The sequence below is a fragment of the Lycorma delicatula genome, chromosome 6 (genome assembly GCF_047948215.1).
Source record: "Lycorma delicatula isolate Av1 chromosome 6, ASM4794821v1, whole genome shotgun sequence".
NCBI lineage: Eukaryota > Metazoa > Arthropoda > Insecta > Hemiptera > Fulgoridae > Lycorma > Lycorma delicatula.
Window position 1 is genome coordinate 142,973,319 of NC_134460.1, and position 25,188 is coordinate 142,998,506.

The 25,188-nt window shown below is 28.2% G+C and overlaps 1 protein-coding gene across 4 annotated transcripts in view; it reads right to left on the reverse strand.

The window, feature by feature from the left end:
* Positions 1 to 25,188, reverse strand: part of MRP (Multidrug-Resistance like Protein 1) — a 174,908-nt gene that overhangs the window by 147,226 nt on the left and 2,494 nt on the right. For all 4 annotated transcript variants that reach the window (XM_075368697.1, XM_075368695.1, XM_075368694.1 and 1 more), the window contains exons 2-3: positions 9,837 to 10,013; positions 3,109 to 3,222 (exon numbers count right to left, since the gene is read on the reverse strand). In XM_075368697.1, coding sequence (XP_075224812.1) covers positions 3,109 to 3,222; positions 9,837 to 10,013 — 291 coding nt within the window. The remainder of the gene's footprint in view (positions 1 to 3,108; positions 3,223 to 9,836; positions 10,014 to 25,188) is intronic.

Sequence of the window (25,188 nt, forward strand, 5' to 3'; positions counted from 1 at the left end):
AACCATTAATACACCCATTAATGTAGCACCCTAACCACCTAAATTAAAAATCTCTAAAGTTTGTTTCTAAACTCTTTGTATTTTTACTTTTTTCTAGAAAGGGAATTTGAAGCCCAACTTTACCAGATTAGCATAATGACTGAAGCCATTATACTACCAGATACCAAGGATGCACTAACTCTTCAAGTCCCAGCATCCTCACCATGAAAAACCTAGCAGATAAAAACAGCATTGCAGAACAATAGAGAAGGAGTGATCATGGATAAAGAAAAGAGTAGTGGTGAAAGTTGATCTAGTCATTAGGATAGATTACCACCTGCCCTGAACCTTTCATCCTTCTTTGATATTTCTTCACCTTATATAAAAGTCGACAGCTAAAATATGACCTACTTTTTTCTTCTTATTCTATACCGATTTGTTGAGGTTCAACATGTCTTTGATATCCTTAAATATCTGTTTTCTGTATTGTAATCTTTTCCTTTTTTATAACTTTATCCAGCTATACTATTTTTATAATTTAATTAACTAACTCAAAATCCCTTGATTTCCAATCATATTATCCAAGATACTGTCTTAAACTTCTTTATGGTAAATCAAACTGCTTTATTTTCAACTTCCTAGCATTAAGATATTTCAGATGCTTGAAATTTTCCATACTGTTTACGTTTGCTACCATAACATTCTCAATTTGTATACACTTTATAAAAATACTAGAAATTTGATATGTGAAAAAAGGTCTGCTATTGATATCTTCTTCAAATTCTCTCATTTTACTACTTAAATTACAAAGTGCTTTAGGTTTTGGCACAACGTTTCCTGCTATACTTTTTCAAAGAGTTCATCAGTATAAATAATTTTATCCATAATAATCTTAATTTATATTCATAAAATAGAAAACACAGATAAAATTGATTGAATACTGAACTGTGGAAAGTGGGAGAGGAAACCAACAACTGAAACAAGAGTTAAGGGGTTGTTCTCAGTCAACGCTTTATCATTTAACTCTTTTTTTAATTTTTTCAAGTTCACTGAAAAAATGTACCTCTTATCATTTGTACAAAGGTGGGCAAGATTGCACCATCATGCTAACTTATCTATCTTCAATTCATCACACTGGCAACTAATAAGCATTATGCTCTCCAAATATTTATGAAAGTATATTACTATTTCAAGATAAAGCCAAAAAAGTTACAATCCATTATGTAAAATCAACACTACTTTCAGAATTATGCTACCAAAATGTCGAATTATGTACTGAAAGAGAAATTATCACACAAGTCTTGAAACATTCCTTTCAGGACTCTTCATGTTTTTTTTTTAAATTTTTGATTTTGATTTTATTGGTATTAAACTATCCACCTTATAGTAACCAAAAAAATATTTTGTTATATTAAAAAAAAAATTTCTTGAATAATAGACTATTTTCTAACTCACCAACAAGTAAAAACAGCCATTTTCATTACTTTTTCCATGAGCAATAGCAATCTTATTTTACATTGTACAGAGGGTCAAAAAGGGGGCTGAAATCAAGAGTGAAATATTTAACTAGCTGTAACTCGCAGCCCACCAGGCTGGTCTAGTGGTGAACTCATCATTGCAAATCAGCTGATTTCAAAATCGAGAGTTCTAAAGATCAAATCCTAGTAAAGGTAGTTACTTTTATATGGATTTGAATACTAGATCGTGGATACCAGTGTTCTTTGGTGGTTGGATTTCAATTAACCACACTTCTCAGTAGTGGTTAACCTGAGATTTCATTACATTCATATACATATCATCCTCATTCATCCTCTTAAGTAATAGCTTACGGTGGCTCCGGAGGCTAAACAGAAAAAAGAGAGAGCTGTAACTCACAAAGATGAATTTTAGGACACATGTTTATATGAAATTTTTCCATTATTTTCGCTAATATGAAAAGTTATGAAAGTCCAGGGAGAACTTCGTGATACACTCTGTATAGCTGAAGTACTTGTAGGATAAAGCCAAGACTACTTTCAATTCAAACTTAAATACCACATTTTTAAATTTCTTATGTTTTCTTATTAGAAATTCTTTTTAAATATCTATACATATTTTCATACTCCTACAAGGCATTTTCACTTCACATTTAAAATTTAGCTTCTCTTCAAAAATGGATCAGGATCAATATAATAATCAATTAATTATTGCAACAGTTTATTTTCTCCTATTCTTAATTCAATATGAAAACTATAACAATACAGTAATAAAAAGACACTAGATCTGTATAGTAATCTACATTAAAATTGTTCCGTAGTTACTCCTACAAATAAAAACCTTAACAATGAATCAATAGATGGTTGGCAAACTAACCAATGAATTGATGATAAACAGAAATGTCATCACTTAGCTTCTGCCAAAAATCTCATTCAAATCTATTAAATGAACATTTTTTAATACTTTTTATTAGTTACAGAAGTATCACGACCATTAAAATATCACCACGAATAACTATGAATACTGATTACATAAGGAGATTTTTACTTAATCATTTTTGTCTTCCCCTTAAAAACCCATCAGATAAACAAGATACATTTATGTTTAACAAAGGACTTATAAACACATCTATAATTATGTCACAACAATCAAGAATCAAGTGTACAAATTATATATGTAATTTTTTTCATTTAAACACCGAAAAAACAATTATTTAAAAAATTTTGCAATTACAAAGAAACAAATTCACATGTATCAAAAAATATAGGTCAATAATATTATTTCTTTAGCCCGAGCTGGGAATAAACTAAAAGAAATAAAAATTAAAGTTATTTAGGGAATAAAATTACTAAGATGAATGAAGTAAAATATATAAGAATTAGTTTTCTATAGATAAAGAGTGCATCATAACCAAAGATCTATGCTTCTAACAAATTTACATACGATAAATATATAGAGCTTAAACCACTTCTACAGCTTTATCACCAGAGGAAGAAACATTAGAAAGAAGATAGTGACTGAAAAAGAATATGTAATATGTTAACTGTCACTATCATATGAAAGATATGTCACAAATAATTAGCACAGCTGTAGAGCTGGCACCACTAGCAATAGTACACTATGTATCCTACTATAATAATTAATATAACTTACAAATGAAGCAGCCTTTGCTAAAGGTGAATAGACCTCTACGCTGTATCCAGCTTTCCCAATTAATGAATAAATGATATCACATATACATAATAAAACTAAAAATGATGTCAACACCTGTAATACACAGAATAAAACAAAATTGTAAATAAAATCAGAAAAAATGAAAAAAGAAAATATGATAATATAATATAAACGAAGCAAAATTAACTATAAATAATAAATCCAATTCATTTACTTTATAATCATGAATAGTTCATTAATAGATCCAGCATAGTTAAACAAAATTTAATAAACCAATAAGCTCAATAACTCAAACCCGTTTTTCATTCAAATTAGTTCCTGAAAGAGTTTCTATGTGAAATAAATAATCATATTTGGTGCTTAATTTTTATATTCTACTTATACCTGATCAATAAAAAAAATTACTTTTTATACCATTTCACAGGAGGAAAATAATAAATAACAGAATATTCAACTAATAATTGTAAACAATCATTAATAGAGACAGTACATGAATTTAATTTGATCAAGACTAAAACTGTGGTAGCTGAAACTAACATAACTCTGTCGTTTCTTAAAATAAAAAAACCTTTAATAAAAACCATTTATTTAAAGATAATAGGGTGATTTTGAAAAAAAAATTATTTGATTCTGTTACACGATAATATTTATTTAAATTATAATCTATAAGTATCAACATTATCTTGCATTGACCTGTAGAACAATAAGCTCAAGTAATCAACCTGAAAGAATTTGTAAACATAAAGAGGTTTGCAAGAACAAGAACACTAAAGTTTTATCTCTTTAAATTTTGATATAAATGACAATGATAATTTAAAAAAAAAATTATTTAAGTAAATCTCCATGGCAGAGTGATTGCGTCTTGAACTTTCATCTGGAGATCCTGGGTTTGAATCACAGTCAGGAATGATATTTTTCATACACTACAAAATTCTCATTTCATATAACCACGACACAAGCTTCAAGCTTATGAGATGAATTAATTATGAAAAACAGTTTATTCTATTACAATATATATCTGACAATGTTATATATTATGTTATTAAAGGTGATTTCTAATATATTAAAAATATACTATTTAAACATAAATGACTGTTTCCACATTACTATCAAAAGGAATAAATTTAAGTACAAATTATAATTATTGTAAATAAATAAGTACATGAATGTATATAAATATTTTTTATTTGTTTTTTAATATTTATTGAGAAAAAGTGTTTTGAAACTACACAAAAACACATTCAATGCAGATTCTTTTTATGTAACCGATTCAATAGTATACAATATTTCATTCAATTTATATATATATATATATATATATATATTGTATATATAATCCAGCCTTATCCACCTAATTACAGAAATTATAAATTAAATAAGATGACATTTACCTTATTTTTTCGTATCTTACAATAGTACTTTCGTGGCAACAATTGAAGAATTAAAATTAAATTTTTTTTTTAATCACCAATTAAAATCTTTTTTTTTTAAATATATGAATTATAGAAATTACTTTTTTTTTAATAATTAAAAAACTACGTATAAAAAATAAGATGTCAGATTTGATAAAAAATTAAAATAAATAATTAATTAATTAATAATTTTTTTAATTTTTAATTGCTATAATTTACATATTTTTTAAAAAAGCTTTTAATTTGTGATTTAAAAAAAACTTTTATATTTTAATTCTTGAATTTCAATTTTAATTTATAAAACATTTTCCAATATATTATTAAAAAATGTGTTACACGTATTTAAATGAATTTGAGTATAATATGTAGTTTGATACAAAACTTAAAAAGTAAATTAAAACTGAAGATGTGGGCTGCCATGAAAGCGCTATTGTAAGATATGAAAAAATACAGTAAGTGTCATTTAATTTATAATTTCTGTACTTAGGTGGATCAAGTTGGGTCATATATACAGTATGTATTAGTACAGAGAGATATGGGTCTTGAAAAGATTGGCTTTAAAAAAATTATTTTATATATATGTACATATACACCAAATCGCTAATTCCATCCTAGTAAATAAATATAAGGAAAACGTTCTACCTTTAATAATATATTCTTTGTTTTACAAATAAAATGATCTTGGAAATATCTCAACCTCTTTAGCAATACAAAATTAAAAAAATTAAATTAATATACATTAAAAAAAAGTTTACAAATAAAAACTTATTCAAATGTAATTGAATTATATAATCAAATTTATTACAAACAACAATGCAGCCATTTTTCAAGAAATAATCTTATACCTTCTTAGCTAATTCAAACAAAATAAATCACTAGTCTCTATTTGTGAATTCACTAATTTGTGATAATGAAAAAAGTATTCTATAAAAAAAAAGAAGAAAAGTAACAGAAAATAAATTAAAACCTAAATACAAGTCTTAACTAACTTGAAAGAATTTGAAAAGTTTTTCAATTTCAGACAAATCATTATTCAAAAACTTCTACACATAATTTAAACAACCATGCTGCATAAAGTGCATGATGGGAATATGACATGGTGGTTATTTAAGGAACATGAAGCATCACCAGATGATATCTGGTCTTTGCATTAACCTAGAATGTCCCATATGAAAACAGATGACAACTTCTTCACAGTGACTGTCTTGCATTGACAACTTCCAGAGTAATATACTAAATTTAATCTAATCCAGTTGTTATCAATCAGTGTAACTGCTAATTCAACCAAACAGCCTTCAGTTTATATGTGACAATGCAGATAGTCAATTAAATAAAGTTTTTTCTTGAAAACTGGCTGAGAGCAGGCTTTCTTAAGCCACATTAACTTATACATTGGTCAGAATTAGTAAATGACTATAAACCTTGTAAGAATTAACATGTATACTGTAAAGAAAATAAACAGAAATGCAAGTGTTTGAAATTACTAGACATATCAAAATGTCAGATTCTGCTTAAAGCACTTACTGAATCATAAAACAACTAAATATAATGGAAGTGATGAAGGGCAATAAGTGTAGCATACAATTCAGCAGTAAATATGCTTCACTGAAAAGGTGAGAAATGAACTTGTGTTTACTTTTTTAACAGACTTCAAAAAAGGAAGATATGTATGTACATCTTTTTTATATTTGTTAATGCATAACTTTTTTCCTATTAATCAGATTAAAATAAATCTTGTGGCAATCAACACACCTGCTTTCCACAGTGGTACCATGATGTTGAAAAAACTTTTTTTCATCTGGCAGGTAGGTAGGGACGGTGGGAATCTATACGCATGCTTATGTTAGATATGTTATATGATCTCCTGTGTGGCAGATAATGTAAGTTTCTGGATAAGATACGTAGTACCATTAATAAAATCATCAAAAATTGAGATATCTTATCTTAAACCTTTCAGACACAATATACATTATTTATGAAAAAGGGGAAGTTGTGTCAGACTTCAAAAAGAGTGTTATAGTCATGATACCAGGACTATTTATTTATCAGCAGGAGCAGATAAATGTGAAGAATACAGAACAATTAGCTTAACTAGCCATGCATCAAAAATCTTAACCAGAATTCTGTACAGAAGAACTGAGAGGAGGATGGAAGAAGTGTTAGGAGAAGAACAATTTGGTTTCAGAAAAAGAATAGGGACAAGGGAAGCAATTTTAAGCCTCAGATTAATAGTAGATGGAAGATTAAAGAAAAACAAACCAACATACTTGGCATTTATATACTTAGAAAAGACATTCGATAATGTAGACTGGAATAAAATGTTCACATTTTAAAAAAAATAGGGTTCAAATACAGAGATAGAAGAATGATTGCTAACATTTACAGGAACCAAACAACAACAGTAATAATTGAAGAACATAAGAAAGAAGCCGTAATAAGAAAGGGAGTCTGACAAAGATGTTCCCTATCCCTGTTACCTTTAAACCTTTACATAGAACTAGCAGTTAATGATGTTAAAGAACAATTTCGATCCAGAGTAACAGTACAAGGTGAAAAGATAAAGATGCTACGATTTGCTGATGATATAATAATTCTAACCGAGAGTAAAAAGGATTTAGAAGAAACAATGAACGGCATAGATGAAGTCCTACGCAAGAACTATCGCATGAAAATAAACAAGAACAAAACAAAAGTAATGAAATGTAGTAGAAATAATGAAGATGGACTACTGAATGTGAAAATAGGAAGAGAAAAGATTATGGAGGTAGAAGAATTTTGTTATTTGGGAAGTAGAGTTACTAAAGATGGACAAAGCAAGAGCGATATAAAATGCCGAATAGCACAAGCGAAATGAGTTTTTTGTTAGAAGTATAATTTGTTTACATCAAAAATTAATTTAAATGTCAGGAAAAGATTTTTGAAAGTATATGTTTGGAGCGTCGCTTTATATGGAACTGAAACTTGGACATCGGAGTACCTGAGAAGAAAACATTAGAAGCTTTTGAAATGTGGTGCTATAGGAGCATCTTAAAAATCAGATGGGTGGATAAAGTGACAAATAAAGAGGTGTTGCGGCAAATCGATGAAGAAAGAAGCATTTGGAAAAATACAGTTAAAAGAAAAGACAGACTTAAAGGGCACATATTAAGGCATCCTGGAATAGTCACTTTAATATTAGAGGGTCAGGTAGAAGGAAAAAATTGTGCAGGCAGGCTTGGTTTGGAATATGTAAAAAAAAATGTTAGGGATGTAGGATGAAGGGGGTATACCGAAATGAAACGGACTAGCACTATATAGGGAATCTTGGAGAGCTGCATCAAACCAGTCAGATGACTGAAGACAAAAAAAAATATATATATATATAATATACAGCATCGATAGGGGCAATGGGAATCTTATAATTCTATATATATGCATCGCATAACATGGTCTTTTGCAATCTCTCGTACTTGGTTGGAAAACTAAATTTCTTCAAAACACTCAATACAAGTATTAGATACTAGATCAAAATATTAAATGATATGAGTATTTTGGAGACATACATTAATAGTAATCAACGTATCGACACCCTGAATGAAGTGTAGTAGATTATTCGATCCTGTGCAAGGTTTCTCAATCTCTGTCTCAGTAAGTGCTTTTTTATCTACTTTACGTAGATCTAAATCTATATCTATCTATACTGAATTACCATAAAGTGAGCATTACAAAAAGGACAGGGAAAATGAATAGGTTTTCAGTTTCATTAGCAACGATATCACTTTTATAGTTTATGTTATTTTATTGATGAAACATGCCTTGTCGCCAAGTGGCTTCGACGGCATGTGGCACTTAATAACCTTGTAGTAGCCCTGAGAAGGGCTGTTGTTGTCGAATGGCTTCAACAGTTCATAATTTATAACCTTGTAGTGAACCTGAAAAGGACTTTTTTTTGCGTTAGCTCTGAGAAGAGCTGTTGGGTCCGGAAGCTAGTCTCTGGTGAAGTCGGGAAGTTGTGGTTCATCCATTGAAATCAGACCAAGCTTCCACTCAGTGGCAGTTGGGTCCCCACTACAGCGTGGCAGTGGTGCCCCTAGAGCCCCACAGTGTTGGTCATCCTTCGCCGGTGCAGCTGAGGCGGTTCTCCCCAAGCGATCCTATGCTGGGCCAGCTCCTGCTGCTGAGTTGACCAGACAGGGCGATTGAAGCCCGGCGAGCTGGAGCGGGAAGGTAGCGTCCACATCCAGCGGCTCCCTGGGTAGGCCAGCCAAGCCTACGGCTCCAGCGGGGATATTGTCATCCGCCAGGAGGTCCCACATTGATGCAGCCAGGGAGCTTTTTCTGTCTTCTTCCACTTTCTTCTTGATCTTCTCCAGGTGGTGGTTGATAATGAATTAAAAATTCATTCTCGTGCACGGTCTTTTATTGGAGCCTGAGAGTGGTGAGACCGCAACATCGCTATGGTGGGAGAATTGCACGGTCATCTGTGCGGTGCGAGTGACGCTTGTACCAGCATGTACATATACTGTGCTCCAGCCAACATCTGAGCTGCTACCGTGTTCCTCTGCCGATATTAAATTAAGCACATATGTGGGTATATCACACTGGGTATATAAACAACAAAGTAGAACTTGTAGTACTGAGAAATCTATACTGCATGTCATTCATGAGCAAACACCTATTCTGAAAAATTGATTTGGTGTATTGCATCTCATGTAATTATTCCTTCTAAATTTTTTCAGAGACAATGACATCTGAGTGATATTAAGAAATTATAAGTTTCATAACAATATTAGAGTCTTATAACACGACTGTTGGATGTAACAATATGCAGAAAGTGCACATCCATGGACAAAAACACATATGCAAACATACATGAGCATATACATGTTCTAACCTTTGATATGTTTAATTCTGGATACTATATGTGTCAAAGATTGCATGATTTCTCTCTTCAGTTCTTTCTTCAAACTGGATTTCTCTCTTCAGTTATATCTAGACATTGCAGTATTACTTAAATTCATTTATGGTATCTTACTGGTATTATAACAACGAATACAGTAAAGAACAATTATTTTCAATACCTATGAACTGTAGAACTAATATGGGTTGAATCAATAACATTAATACCTTACAAAAAATAAAACTTTACACAAAACAAATTAATGTACTTAGTTGCATGAAAGCAACACCAGACTCTAATGATTTTGTGAATGTAATGAAGAATTACTTTAAGAAATACAGATTGAAGTATCTCTTCAAAGTAAAATACAGAACAGCAGTACAGATAATAAACTAATAGATTTAAAAAAGTCTTACCATTTTTGATATATTAAACCAATTCCATTGTATATTACGTGCATGGCTTTGCTTTAAATAATAGACCTCCAATGGCGTAAACAGCCACAGAAAAGCACAAGGTGTCCATACCAGTACTGTCTTTTCAAAACAAGGTGTAAAATCAGGATTATCTGTATCCCATGTAACACTGGTATTCTGAAAAAAAAGACCATCAGCATAATAATTACATATGTATCAAAATGAATTACTATTGTAATCTTAAATTCTTAGAATAAGGCTATAGCTAGAAAAAATATATACATATTTTTAGTTATTTGATATGTCAATTAAATTTCATGATAATAAATTAAATGATACTATTACTAATTGTTACGGTAATTCTGAAAATGAAAAAAACATTTAAAGTTAAGTATTTACGTGTAACATTGATTAATCAATTAAATGGAAATGACAGATAAATCAAACTGTAATTGGTTTAATACTGGTCCTCAGAAAAATTTACGATTTCATTAATTTTCAAATAAATATATTGTGCACTGAAAATTAATTTACAGGTTAAATGTATAAGGTGGTATCTATATCATATCATTGACCACTTGCACTTGTAAAACATTACATCTAAATTTTATGGAAGTAATGAAAAAACATTTGAAATATTGCTGTATCTAAGAATATTGGGAGTTTGATAGGTGAACAAATATTAATTTTATAAAGAATAGCATGAGCCGCAAATAATTAAAATATTATTAAACATAGTAAATTGTAGTACTTACTTCACTTGATATGAAAAAATGAAAAGTATTCTTAATATATTTTGCCAGATAAAACAAGGTGGTTGGCTAGAGAAGGATAAAATTACATAAGAGTATTAGAATGTAGTTTCTGATGTCAACTACTTAACTTTTTCAAGCAGCCATGCACGAAGTGAGAGTGCCCATGATAGCAACCACTATTCAAAGCAGATAGCACAGAAAAGGAGAAGATAATTTCCATTGATCAAACAGATAGAATATCTAGCAAGAAATATGGCATTTGTATTTATAAAGTTCAGAAATTTTATTATAATCGAAGTGGAATCTGTGGAGTAGCCTATAAAAGAGAGAAACAAGAACTAAAAAAAAATACCAAGGGCAAATTTGATGGACATTTAGTCTGGTACATTTACACCGCCCATCACTGGATATTAACAATAGTGTCTGCAAAAAAGGTAATAAAAGTTTAAAGCATTTTCAAAAACAGAACCAATTTAAAAATGGAATAAATTTTAATACAGTATTTGGAGAAGTACTGTATTATTTACAAATATTTTTTTATGTTTATAATTTAAAATAGTGCTACAGGTAGGCAAAATGAAAAAGAGAATTTTTCATCCTAAAAAGTAAGTAGTCCTAAAAATAATTAATTAATACCATCTCATCTATAACATTTTCGTTGTAGATAGGTAGTTGTTAATAAGAGTTATTAATTCTGTAACACTTTTTTGGCAATAAAGATTACCATAAATGCATGCAAACTCAATGGCTGCAGTGTACAAAGAAAGATCGAATTGGTTTATAAATCTTAATTAGCTTACAGTTATTGTCAAAATAATATTAGACACAAAATATTTCTGGACAATGTTCAGTGAAAATAAAATTAAAAAAATAAATTATTTTCAACGGTCAATTCCGAAAAAATTAATTTGTTCTATTTTTACCAATTTTTTTTAGTATATACTTCAACCTTACAACAAACAACTGCATTGGAAAAATTTTTTTTAAATAAATTTCTTTGTACAATACTTTGGTGAACTGCAGTCAAAAGGGAAATACTATAGAAACTCTTGTTAGTCCTCGCACAACTTGATTTCACGTAACTATTCATATTTCTTTTCAAAAGAATAAATTTTTAAATTCTCAATTTCCTTTCAGAAAGAGTTATAAAAAAAAGGTCTTAGAGAAAGGTGCTTTTGATCCTAGCTTGAGAAGAAAAAACAAATTTCATTTATTTGCATTTTTTACCTTGAACAAACCGCATTCTTGAAAAATATCAATGAATATTAATTGCGTGCATTGATTTGATTATATTTTCTTTACAGAATCCAATTGGCTATCAGAATTCTACAGTAGCACATAGAAGCTGATTAAAACACGTTTAAACAACCTATTGTTATATCACATAGTTTTCTTCTTTAATAATAAAACACAATTATATCTACCTCTTGTCTAAAACAATGTATAATTTTATCTTAATAGCTCTCCAAATTCTCATTTTCAGGAAAGCAAATAAACATATTTATAACTTGAGTTTAATAATACTGTGGACACACATATAATATTACACAATATTGTGTACATTACAATTTGTTTATATTTTATAATCTATGCAATTTAGATTAGTAGAATTTTAAAAATGAATTCAACAAAATTCAATATTATTTAATCATTTTTAATATGTATCTAATGTCTAAAAGATATTTAATTTACAGAAATGATTAAATTATATGCCAGTTTATTTGTCAATTGTCTTTGCCAGAAGAAATATTTATGATATACTTAATATTTCTAAGTCATTTTTCGATTTATATTTATTTTGTTACATACTTATTCCAGGCAAGGAGGTTTTTAACTGCGATTTATTTTATAATTTTTAAATAATTTTTATGAATTAAAATAATATGACAATTTTTATACTATTTTTTTCTAAATTAATTAAAGTAATCTACAATAACCTGTTTAAGCACAAATGGCACATAACAAGCCCTGAATCTGCTGATGTAAATAAATAAAGTAATTAATCAATCTCTCTTGGTTATTAATCAGTTAAATGAATTTAGTTCTTTACTTAATGTTTATTCTCTTGCTTCTATAATAAATTTAGCCAACCACCAACCCTGAATAACTTTAATAAATGGGCAATCAATGATGGCTTCTTTTTACACGATTTTTCGGCTGCCATACCTTTTTTCTACTTTCATATTTGACTTGCAACTTTTTAATTTAATTATTTTATTACCAAAACTTCAACATGCTGCACAAATATTTTAAGTTTTTGGTCGAATGAAATGATAGGTGGAAAAATGTCAGACCCTCAGTAGGAAATAAATCTGAAACCAGCTGATTTAAAAATGAGAATGTTCAATTATACCGCGGCTGGTCAATAGGTGGATCACTACTGATCAGTCAAATCATCTAACTTTGAAAATTATCATATGCTGCCATATATTGGATTTCTTATTGTCACTGCCATAAAGTACAAATATTTTAATAAGATCCTTTTTAATTTCAAACTTCAATTTTTTTTTATACCAGCAGATTTATTTTTTATATAAAAACTTATTTCTCTTTCTGATTCCAGCTTGTTTTTGAAAAAAATTATTTTTTTTCATTGGTAATAATTTTAAAGTCTAAAACAACTTTTCTCAACTTCTGTTAGATTCTTCTACCTTAATTCCTTTCTTTCTTCTAAATCTACTTCCTTTATTTTACACTGAATTACTTTTAAATTAAATGACTCCCTACAATAATTTAAATATTTATTACCCCAGTCAAAACCATCGTGGATGATGTGCATATCTCTTTTCAATATTCTCTACATATGCAAAAATTTAAGTGTGATTTTAATCTTCCGAGTTTTTTGAGAAAAGAATAATTGCTAGGAGACTGTGGCCACTATGATCTCGTGACATCTCAAGTCTGATTAATCGTTTATAAGATTTTCTAAAAGAAAAAGTGTACCACAATAATAAATAGCTTCTTAACAAAGTCAAGTTAGACAAACTAAAGGCAAATATTACCACTGAATTACAGACAACATTATGCCTAGAATGTTGAAAAAATATTCAGGTTATGATTAATAGTGTTCATGAATATAGGGAATAAAATTGTAACTATTTTCATAATATTGTTATTATAATCTAAGGTAAATAAAAGGGTATACAGTCAAGTCTGATATGAAAATAACTAATATGAATAAAATTAATACTTTAAGATAAGACTGTACTTATTAATTATCCTCTATCATTTTAAAAATGGATGTTTAAAAATGAATATAATAAATCTGTTACATAAACAAAATTGTTGAAGCAATAAACGCAAACTCATTCATGTGTGTCAGGGGTTAATTGACACCCTACTTATCTATTAAAAAAAAAACCATCATCATGCTCAATAAACTGGCCTTGTTTTCTTATAGCCTGACTTCTTTTTATAGCAGTATCAAATACTAGACTTACTTGACAATTATCACTGTGAATGAAAGAATTAAATAATATTAGCTTAATGTTTAATAATAAAGTTTATTTAGAAATACCAGTTGATCTTAAAGAAGTTAAGTTAATGAACTATAGTTAATCTTGTTATCAATTATAATCTGTTACCATAAGAGAAACCTCCTTAATAAAATTACGAAAAATGATTCAAGAGAAAAGTTTCTAATCTCATTTTCTATAATTACTTTTCAGGACTTTTTCAGGTAAAGCATTCCTGAATGAGTAATAAATAGTAATACATATTTAGTAAACTGGTTTACATTGTTCGATTCATATAATCCAATTATTTACACTGTAATAGTAAAAACTATTATCCACCAAACATGTAGCGTATAAAACTGCTGCAGGCTTTGAGTTAGTCTTTTGAAGTTCTTTTAATAAAATTATTTTTGAACAAGTGTTAGAGTTGTGGCCCTTCAATAATGTCCTGAGAGAGTAAAGTTGAATAAAATGAATAATGGGCTAATTTGGTTCAATTTTATACAAAATGTAATGACACAAATATGTCAATGTTTAAGTAAAAATTCGGTTTAAATATACTTATATAAAGATATATACTAATATATATTCATATACTTATATATATATATATATATAGAGAGAGAGAGAGAGAGAGAATATCTCCATTTATTTGGACTAGGTAGAACATAATGAATTAAAGAAATGATCCAAAAATGTGATATAGCCTATTTACATCTAAGAAAATGTAAAGAGTAAAATAGAAAAACTTATATGAAATCGTTTTTAATGTACATATTAATAATAAATTTGAATTTTGCTGAAAAAAAGGATCTCTGAAGAAAACTGCCTACAATATAATCGCTACATCACTGAGACTTTTTCAATTGAGATAGGTAAGTTCAGTATACTACTTTGACTACAACAGCTTATATTTCCAGGTAAATGCACATTAATAGATCGACTGATGTGGATTGTCTATTTCATAAGACTTTACCCAAAATACAAAAAATTATAAAGAATAAGGGTTTTGAAATTTACTAATGTTATGTGGTTTAAACATCCCAAAACCAAAAAGATCCAGATAACATAGATGTCTAGATGTATGTGATTTGGATGAACATGATTTAACTGTATATAAAATAATATGAAATGCTAAACAAACTAATTTTACAGAATTTAATATTTGACTGATAGATTTCAATCTTTGTATCACAAAAAAGAATTCATGAAAAAAATATAACTCCAATAATAATAAACTATATTTAAAAATCAACATTGAAAATGATATAAATATTAAATGATAACTCTCAGTTGGAACATTCTGTTCTATTACTCTATTTGGAAATTGATTTATTATTAATAATCAATATAATACAGTGAATATCATTTTATTTAGATATATAGCTGGCATAATAAAAAACAACAAACTGGCTGTCATTTTTAAGACTGCAAAACACTTTTTTTTTAATATTTTTATTATAAAAGCTTGCATTGAAATATCTGTAGCAATGAAAAATAAAGTGAAAAAACAAAAAAAATAAATAGCAGGATTAAAATAAACTATGAACATGGACCTGTCATCAAACTATTTTGGTTGACATTCACTTGAATTATGGTTACGTATAGTTACAAATTAACATTTTTCTGAAAAATGTAACCCAAATTTAATGCTTTTGATTGTTTTTTTTTTTTTTTTTGTCGTCAGCATTTGACTGGTTTAAAGATTCCCTATCTAGTGCTAGTCGTTTCATTTCAGTATACCCTCTACATCCTACATCCCTAACAATTTGTTTTACATATTCCAAACATGGCCTACCTACACAATTTTTCCCTTCTACCTGTCCTTCCAATATTAAAGCGACTATTCCAGGATGCCTTAGTATGTGGCCTATAAGTCTGTCTTAACTATATTTTTCCAAATGCTTCTTTCTTCATCTACTTGCCGTAATACCTCTTCATTTGTCACTTTATCCACCCATCTGATTTTTAACATTCTTCTACAGCACCACATTTCAAAAGCTTCTAATCTTTTCTTCTTAGATACTCCGATTGTCCAAGTTTCACTTCCATATAAAGCGACACTCCAAACATACACTTTCAAAAATCTTTTCCTGACATTTAAATTAATTTTTGATGTAAACAAATTATACTTCTGACAAAAAACTCATTTCGCTTGTGCTATTCGGCATTTTATATCGCTCCTGCTTCGTCCATCTTTAGTAATTCTACTTCCCAAATAACAAAATTCTTCTACCTCCATAACCTTTTCTCCTCCTATTTTCACATTCAGTGGTCCATCTTTGTTATTTCTACTACATTTCATTACTTTTGTTTTGTTCTTGTTTATTTTCATGCGATAGTTCTTGCGTAGGACTTCATCTATGCCGTTCATTGTTTCTTCTAAATCCTTTTTACTCTCGGTTAGAATTATTATATCATCAGCAAATCGTAGCATCTTTATTTTTCACCTTGTACTGTTACTCCGAATCTAAATTGTTCTTTAACATCATTAACTGATAGTTCCATGTAAAGATTAAAAAGTAATTGAGATAGGGAACATCCTTGTCGGACTCACTTTCTTATTACGGCTTCTTTCTTATGTTCTTCAATTGCTTTTGATTAATATTGTATTTCTTTTTTTAAATTTATTAGTTTTTTTTTCAAATCTATTTACTTAGGTATGGATTCATTGGGTAGATCATCATTCTGTTATCTATTTTAGTGTGTACATAAAGTAGGGTCATTTAATGGCTTAATTTTTTTTATAAATATATTTTTTGACTAATTTTGCAAATCTCCATAGTGGAGAGGTAGCATCTCGACCTTTTATCCAGAGGTCCCAGGTTCAAATTCCAGTCAAGCATGGCATTTTTCATATGCTAAAAAATTCCACATCCCATGGGCAAGATCATCAAAACAAAAAAAAAACTGCTAACATTTTTACAGGAATCTGTTTCTTAAATATAGTTTTGGTCATTAACATTTTACATTATTTAACACACTTTCATTTCCAAAATGCTGCTTCCCAAAATAATCCAGGCACTGTAAAATCAGGAGATAGTAAGGGTAGCTGTAGTTTTACTATTATTTGTAATTTAAAAAAAAAAACTTTATTCATTATTTAACAATATTAGAAAACCTATAGTAGTTACTTTTTCCTATATGGATCGTACTTCTATATAGTGTCCCAGATGGTGTTAGTCAAACTTAGGGAGCTCATTCAGAATACCAAAATAAATTAAAAAGTTCATATGGACAAATCCCTATCTTGCCTAATTTCTCTCGTCTGTTTTTTTTTTTTTACTAGTTAGGAATGGATTGAGATATTTAATAAAATTTGGCCTACCCCAGATAATATTAACTAAGTTAAAAAAACTTATTTTTGAAAATTTCAAAATAGCAGTCATTCACATTTTTTAAATCAGTTATAGATCCATAAATATAAGTTTTATAGAATTATGTTTTGTGAATAAAATGACAAAATGACCCAAGAGTAGTTGCTTGATCTATTCTTTTTGAAGCTTACCCACTTTTTCAGGATCTTAAAAATATTTTTTTTTTTAATTTTTTATTTAAGCAGTGGCAGCTGTTTTTGTTATGGTGCGCACATCTATTTTTGTGATTGTAAGGGTTTACAGAAAAAGTCATAATTAAAAAACTATTGGTCCTGGAAGGATGAAACAAAAACAATTTATTCATATTTTCTCAAGGTAAAAGATTGGTCCAGTAGTTTATTTACCTACCTCTCTTCCTATGAGAAAATTACCAATAAAGTTGAACATTAAAAAAGGTGAAATTTTAATAATTTTGGTAATTTTTTCAAGAGGCAGGGGTAGCATACACAGTTATGATATATATATGATATTAGTTTTACCATAAATAATATTAATGATGATATATGTACCCCTAATTTTTTATGAATTTTTGAAAACTATTTTTTTTTAAATTCAAATTTTGGCTTCAAGCAACTCTTAATGGTCTGGTGAAAAAAATCTCAAATTTCCACAACTTACAATGTTTTTGTAGATCTTTATGGCAAACAAAAATGTTTTTTGTGTATTATACTAATGAAAAATTTATAAACTCTCAAAAATTAAGAAACTGTTAAAAGCAATACAATTTTCACTCTCAAATTTGAAGACATAATGCACTTGTTAGGAGCATTGTACATTCTTTTTAAAAAAATTAGCATACAGTGATTCAGCAAACAAATTTTACAAGATGATTTGGTTATTGAATATTTAACAGGAAACAAAAGAACCAATTTTAGTTTTTTCATGAAGAATTAATTTATAGATAAATTTTGTCAGAAGAATTTAATAGTTAATTGTTTTTGGAAAACCAGCTACTGTACACATAATGTTGTATAATAAATAATGTGGTCCTAAGTGTGTAAATCCTGGGAATAATTGTGTATTTTAACAGTTGTGTAGAAGATATAGAGAGGGAGTTAAATTATGGGAATTAAAAACATTATTAGACATAATTTATAAAATCAAATTTTCATATATATATATACACGCACGCGAGCGCGCGCGTGGGTGGGTGCGCGCGCACGCACACACACACAATATAATTTAATTAAAATATATTGTAAGCATAACTGGCACATGTAAATAAATCCAATTTAAGTTATCAAAAAATTAATCATCTTTTTAATTAAAAATAAATTCTAATTATAGCACCAAAACAATATCATTATCTGGCAACATTTGGTAATAGCAGTTGAAATAATTTATTTTATTTGAATGATTTGAGATGATGAACATATATCTGTAGTTTTAATACATCTACATTACATAAATAACTATAAACCACATTACATTAACAACTTAACCACCAAAACACAATGACACGACAAAACCTAAAAAAACTAATACGAATAGTCAACTTTCATGGGATCCCGCATCATCAGTCGGTAAATAAATTCTTACATAAAACAAATATTAAAAAAACTTAAAATTTAGAAAACATAAAACACTATTAATAACCATAAAATCTGTATGAACACAACTCCACTGCCATTACTCGAATCAAACAATGTTCTATGTTCCATCATAAACTATGTTCTAAAAGAGAAGCAGATATTACTGTTAAAGTACTTATGAAAATAAAATTATTAAGTAATAAATTTAATTTAAAAAAGGTAAAAGGTGTAAAGAGTTTGCCTTATGAATTCATTATTTTGTGTTAAATTTATAAACATGAAATTTTACTAATTGCTCTACTTCATCAACTTTAATAATTTTATCCAGAATTTTCATACTTTTGTATAATAATTATAGTGTTTTTTTTTTGGACTTCATATATCAACAATGATTTAAATGTCTTTATTATTTCATGTCTGTAAATACTCTAAAAATCAAATTTTAAATGATCCATCGGTTTATCATCAAAGAAAAACAAAACAAAATAAAACCAAATAATACAATAACACGACAATTCAGTAAGAAAAATTACAAAAAGGAAACTTATAGTGTGACATACAAACCTAACAAACACAATACAAAACATTAGGAACCTGTTAATAATAAAAATTACAATTGTAGTAATTGCTAAATACATAAATAAATATGGGAATTCACCACGTTTTATTTGAATCAGTCACATTACAATCACTTCCATTCTATTATTTAATAAATGCAATTCAAGGTTTGATAAATCTGTTTGTTCTACAGAAGAACAATAACAAATACCTTGTTTTCATTAAAAAAAAAAAACATTTTTTATGATAATTAAACCTTAGAGTTTTAAACGGATGTTTAATTTTAAGATAAACATATCAGAGTTTATAACACAGATATTATCATCTAGTCTTTTCATATATGTATAGTTTTATTTATTAATTTTAAATACAATGTTTCTTTTTGTTGATATTTTCATATCACAACCACTGACAACTAGTCACATTTAAAATGAATGAATGAATGAATTACACAAGGGGAAAACAACTTTTTTTTTTGATTTTTTCTATTCATATTATTTTTATTATGTTTATAAAATAAATTTGCATGGTTTCAATCAATCATGCATAGCCAAAGAAAAGATTGTACAAAGAATTTGTAGTTTTATAACACATTTATCTACTAAGAATTAAAAAAAAAAAAACTTTTTTAAGTATAATCAGTATAAATATATATTACAATATAAGACAAACAGCAGCAATGAAAGTAAATAAAAATATGATTGACTGGGTGAGTCTAGATTGAGGTGATAGGCAAGAATGCTGCCTTTCACTGACACTGTCAAACATTTACACTGAAGATATGATAAGGAATAAATTAATATATTAAAAGAAAGAGAATAGGGAATAAGTATAAGAGGACAACAAATAAAATGCATAAAGTTTGCTGATGACTTGATGCAAGCACACTTCAAAGATTGTTAGCAACTCTGGAGGAAGAAATGAAAAAGAATGAAATGAAAATAAAGAAACACTACAGTAATCGAAGTAAACAACAACAAAGAATTCAATGGTAAAGACAAGTGAAGGAAGGTTTCTTCCTTCCTTTTTTTTATTAGAAATAAAAGGAAAGATAGCAATGGAAAAAGGAAGCAGTTGGTAAGGAAGGAGAATTTACTACGCAATAAAAGCTGGACAGAGTTAAGGAAGAAAAGTTTGTTAAATACTACATACGCAGTCTTCTTATATGGAAGTGAAGTATGATAGATAAGAAAGAGGAGAAGAACAAGATTAGGATTTCTGAGATATCAATAGGAAGAAAGTAAGTTAGATGGATAAAGTGAGGAATGAAGGAGTAATGAAAATTACTCCTTCATTTATGATGGAAATACACATAAAAAGGGGAAACTGGTTAGGACATGTGGTCAGAGAAAGTGGAATCTTGACAGCTGCATTGTAAGGGTCAATAAAAAAAAACTACATGAAGAAGAAAGATGAAGTAATAGATGAGGGAAGATTGGAAACTACAAGTGGATAAAGAAGAAAGCTTAGGACAGAAATGAGTAGAGACAGCGATAGCATACACGATCTACCACCAGGCAGAACACCAGACCATGAAATGGTATTAGAATAATGAATATTAAAAAATATGGGTAAATAATGTAGACTACAAAATGGGATATTGGTTTACAAAAGTTATCATGTAGGAAAAGCAAATAATAAATACTAACATTAAAGGTAACAGATAGTACCAAAGACTAGGACAATTAAATATGAAGTGAAATGCACAGCTGAAATACACAACTTAAAATCGAATTCAGTTATGTCTTAGAAGAAAAGCTAAGGTGATGACTTTACCATGAGAAACTAAATTAAAGAGCACAAAAAATGAGAATTTTATTATGCAAAAGAATAAATTTTGTTAATTAATTGATTTAAGCAACATAAAATTTTATTTTAATCAACAAATTTGATTTGAATAAAATTTTAATTAAGTCAAAAAGTTATTTATAATTTATATTAAATAAATAAGATGGAAGTTGTAACTAAAGAAGTAGAATGAAAATGTATACAATATGTAAAGAGAAACAGAGAAAAACATCGAAAAAATACATATCACCAAGAAGAAATATATCAGTAAATGAAAACTACAATGTTTTAATTATGAAATAAATACAACTTTCTCTCAAATGGTAAAAGATGTTCACACATACTTTTTTTTTATTAAAAGTCAATTGTGTAATAGTTGCAGTCAACCAGACATGAGTCACAAATCACTCCAGTGATTTGAACCATAGCCATTCACAGAATAACGAGCATCATAGGCTTTACTGAATAACATGAGAAGCAACTTCCCATCATCTTCTTCACTGGCCCAAATATACAGTTACACAGCAGCATGCTCACTGATATGCAAATGACATTCATTCCTATAAGTATCACCCTCACTTAGTACAGAGGAATTGGCTGATATAGTGTGGTTCTTATAATTCCAACTCTTTTATATGTCTTAGCTACAAGAAAGACTGGAGTAAATAACATACAGCAAGAAATAAATGAGTTCATTTCTGTTCTGAAACAATGCAATATTAATTAAATGCATTTTGATTAATGTTAATGCATTAACTGCTTCAACTCAGCAGAGGAATTCAAAGATACTATGAAGAAGAAATTAGAGTTGAATGGTGAAAAGCAACTTATGCAAAGTAGGTCCTATACAGTAAGGAAGATGGAGTCTGAAAAGTTTAGATTAGTTAATAAAGATACTCAAGTAAATAATAATTATTTCCCAGTGGCAGACTGACAGTAAGACTGTTACTCTTCTAATATGCATGAGGCAGACAGAGTATAAACAAGCAGATATTAGGCGAGTGGTAATGCCAACAAGCAAACAGTTTTATATGGGCTTAACTTGTAAACATGAATCTTATAATACTAGCAAATTATCTATAATAAATAGACTTCTAAACAATTTTCTGTACATATCTTTAAATGGTATGGCATAATTTCTAATTTAATTATTTATTGCATATAAATTTACTTATAAATGTTTTTTTTATTACATTAACACTTTACTACCATATTGTTTTAAAATTGAACTGTACATAAAATTTTATAAAAAAATTATAAGTTATAATTCATTAATCTTTCCGATTAAATAAAAAATAACTAACATATACATCAAATTTTCACGATAAACATATATTTATTGCATAATTTTGATAGTAAATAAGACATAAAGTGACAATTAAAACTTAATTGCAATCCACAGCAAAAGTGCCTATATCATTCTTTATAACTTCATACTTTTTCCTAACAGAACACTAACATTACTTGTTTGATAGCAGTAAATTTTTCATGTATGCTGTCCATACTTCTGAATAGTAAACCAGATAATAATATGAGCTTAAAAAGAAAAATAATGTATCATATTACAGATGAATAAATGGTTTAATAAATAAAATAAAGTTTAAAATAATGGAATAAAAGATTCACTCAATATGAAAAAACTATTTTGGATTAAAATAACTAATTTTCTGTAAATAAGAATAAAATTTGAATACTAGTAATATTTCTCATCACTACATTTGCAGGCAAATTAAAGAATTAAATAGAATAAATTAAAATAATATGATAATGGATTTAACGAAAAACAATTATTATGACATGGAAATAAAATGGAAAAGGAAAAAAGAACAGGTAACTTTTTTTAAAGTTCAATGACTAAAGGGGCAAATCTATCTCGATGAAGAAATTTAAATACCTAAGAAGAAAAATTCAAGGATTCATAATTTTTAGTACAGGGTATCAAAAAAGGATATCTGTGGCCCGGAGATGTAGGACACCATCATCACATTTTTACTTATTTTACAAGAAAGCAGATTAAGTTTTAGAATTCATTATTTCTTAATTTTTGAATACATATGTTTTCTTCTATCACACTTTTTTGTTAAAAAAACTTTATTTTGATCTACATTAACATATGTTTTATATTGATTATATGCAATGCAAAATGTTAGTACAAACAAACAATTGTTTATGCATTAGAAATTAACTTTAAGAACTGAAATAAAATGATAATAATGTAATACATTTATAAAAAATGTTATATACTAATCTTGTAGAAAGAATTATTGATTCACAACTTACTCAACCAACAATACAGTGTGGTATTGTTGGTTACAAAAAAATGTGTAATTTGCATTTGTATTTGTAATTTGGTATTGTTGGTAAAAAAATTACAGACATTACAATTTTTTTCAATTTAAAAAATAATAATAAGAATTAGGAATAAAATTATTTTAAATGAAAAGTAAGCAATTTTAAAGAAAAATTTTAATATTTTATGTATCTTAATTTAGTTCTTCCATTAATCTTCCACACCATTTTGAATCTGAATATTTTATTAAAAATTATACTCAGATGGTAAAAACTGAAGGCGAAATAATATATTATTGTATTTCAGCATTAAAATTGGTCTAGCACTGTCCCTAATACTATGAAGTGGTTCCATAAAATCTAAACCTGCATCATTTTTGTAATTGAAAAATAATGTTCCCTACATTCTATTTCTCTACTTGAAGATGAAAAAATTTTGATGGCATTGGGTGTTTATTAACAAGTTTTTTATAAACAGAATATGACTTTGGTTCATCATAAAGCGATTTGAAATTTTTGAAGTCATTCATCACCACGTTGCACACATTGGCAACATGATGAATTTTCTCTGAACACTGACAAACTACCTACTGTAAATCCTATGATGTCACTATCAGAAACAATCCATGTCTTTTTTCATTTTAATCAATGCATGGATGTTGTCAGCCATCATGAGCATATGTTTTCTCAATAAAAACTAGTGGTTAACACTCTTCATTTGTGGATAGTTAAGTAAATATAAAAAACACACATCACAACAGCTATATTTTCGTTTCATCCAAAACAATTATCAGACCATAAAGTTAGACCTTAATGAACAAGTTAGTAATGTTGTGAGTCCACTTTAGAATAGTTGAAGCTATTTCATTCTCTCCCTTACCGAGGTCTCTCCACATCATATAATATGCAGTCACACTTGAACTATCATACATTGTGCATTAAATGTCCACAACTTTATTTTAAAAAAACTTAAACTATTAGTAATTAATAATGGAGTAGGGAAGACATTTTGGCAAATCAACAGTCAGAACTTTGTGGGTCTGACTGTTTTTTGCAGCCTGTATAATCTTTATTCTGCATCTGTAAGGTGTAAATCATAACTCTCTTAAAAGGATTTCTTTTCAATCACATCTAATTTCCCCTTAGGTTTTCCTGCGTTCATCACACTTGTCTGTAGTTGCTGCTTAAATAATAACTTGAATTTTGTTAAAAATATAAATATAATGCCACTCATTTGCCACATTTCTTTTATGTATTTCATATTCATTCCAAATCTTAGGAAAAAACTTAAAAAGCTCTTTGCTTGTTTTTATCTACAAATTATGATTTGCGAATTTTGGAACCAAATTTAATGTTGTATCACATTCTGAATTACTGCATCTGGAGTTTTGTTGCTTAGCTTGTGTTGTCTTTGTTGATCTACTCAACTAATCTGCCAGAACATTATTTTTTAATTGAATTAAAAACAATAGTAGACATTGTTGAAAAAAACTCTGCAAACACTTACTTTGACCTCATTAATTATAAAAATATAAAGAATAGAATGGTAATGGTAGCTTATGTGGTGATATCATAAAAAAATTGTCCTTTGGTTTTTT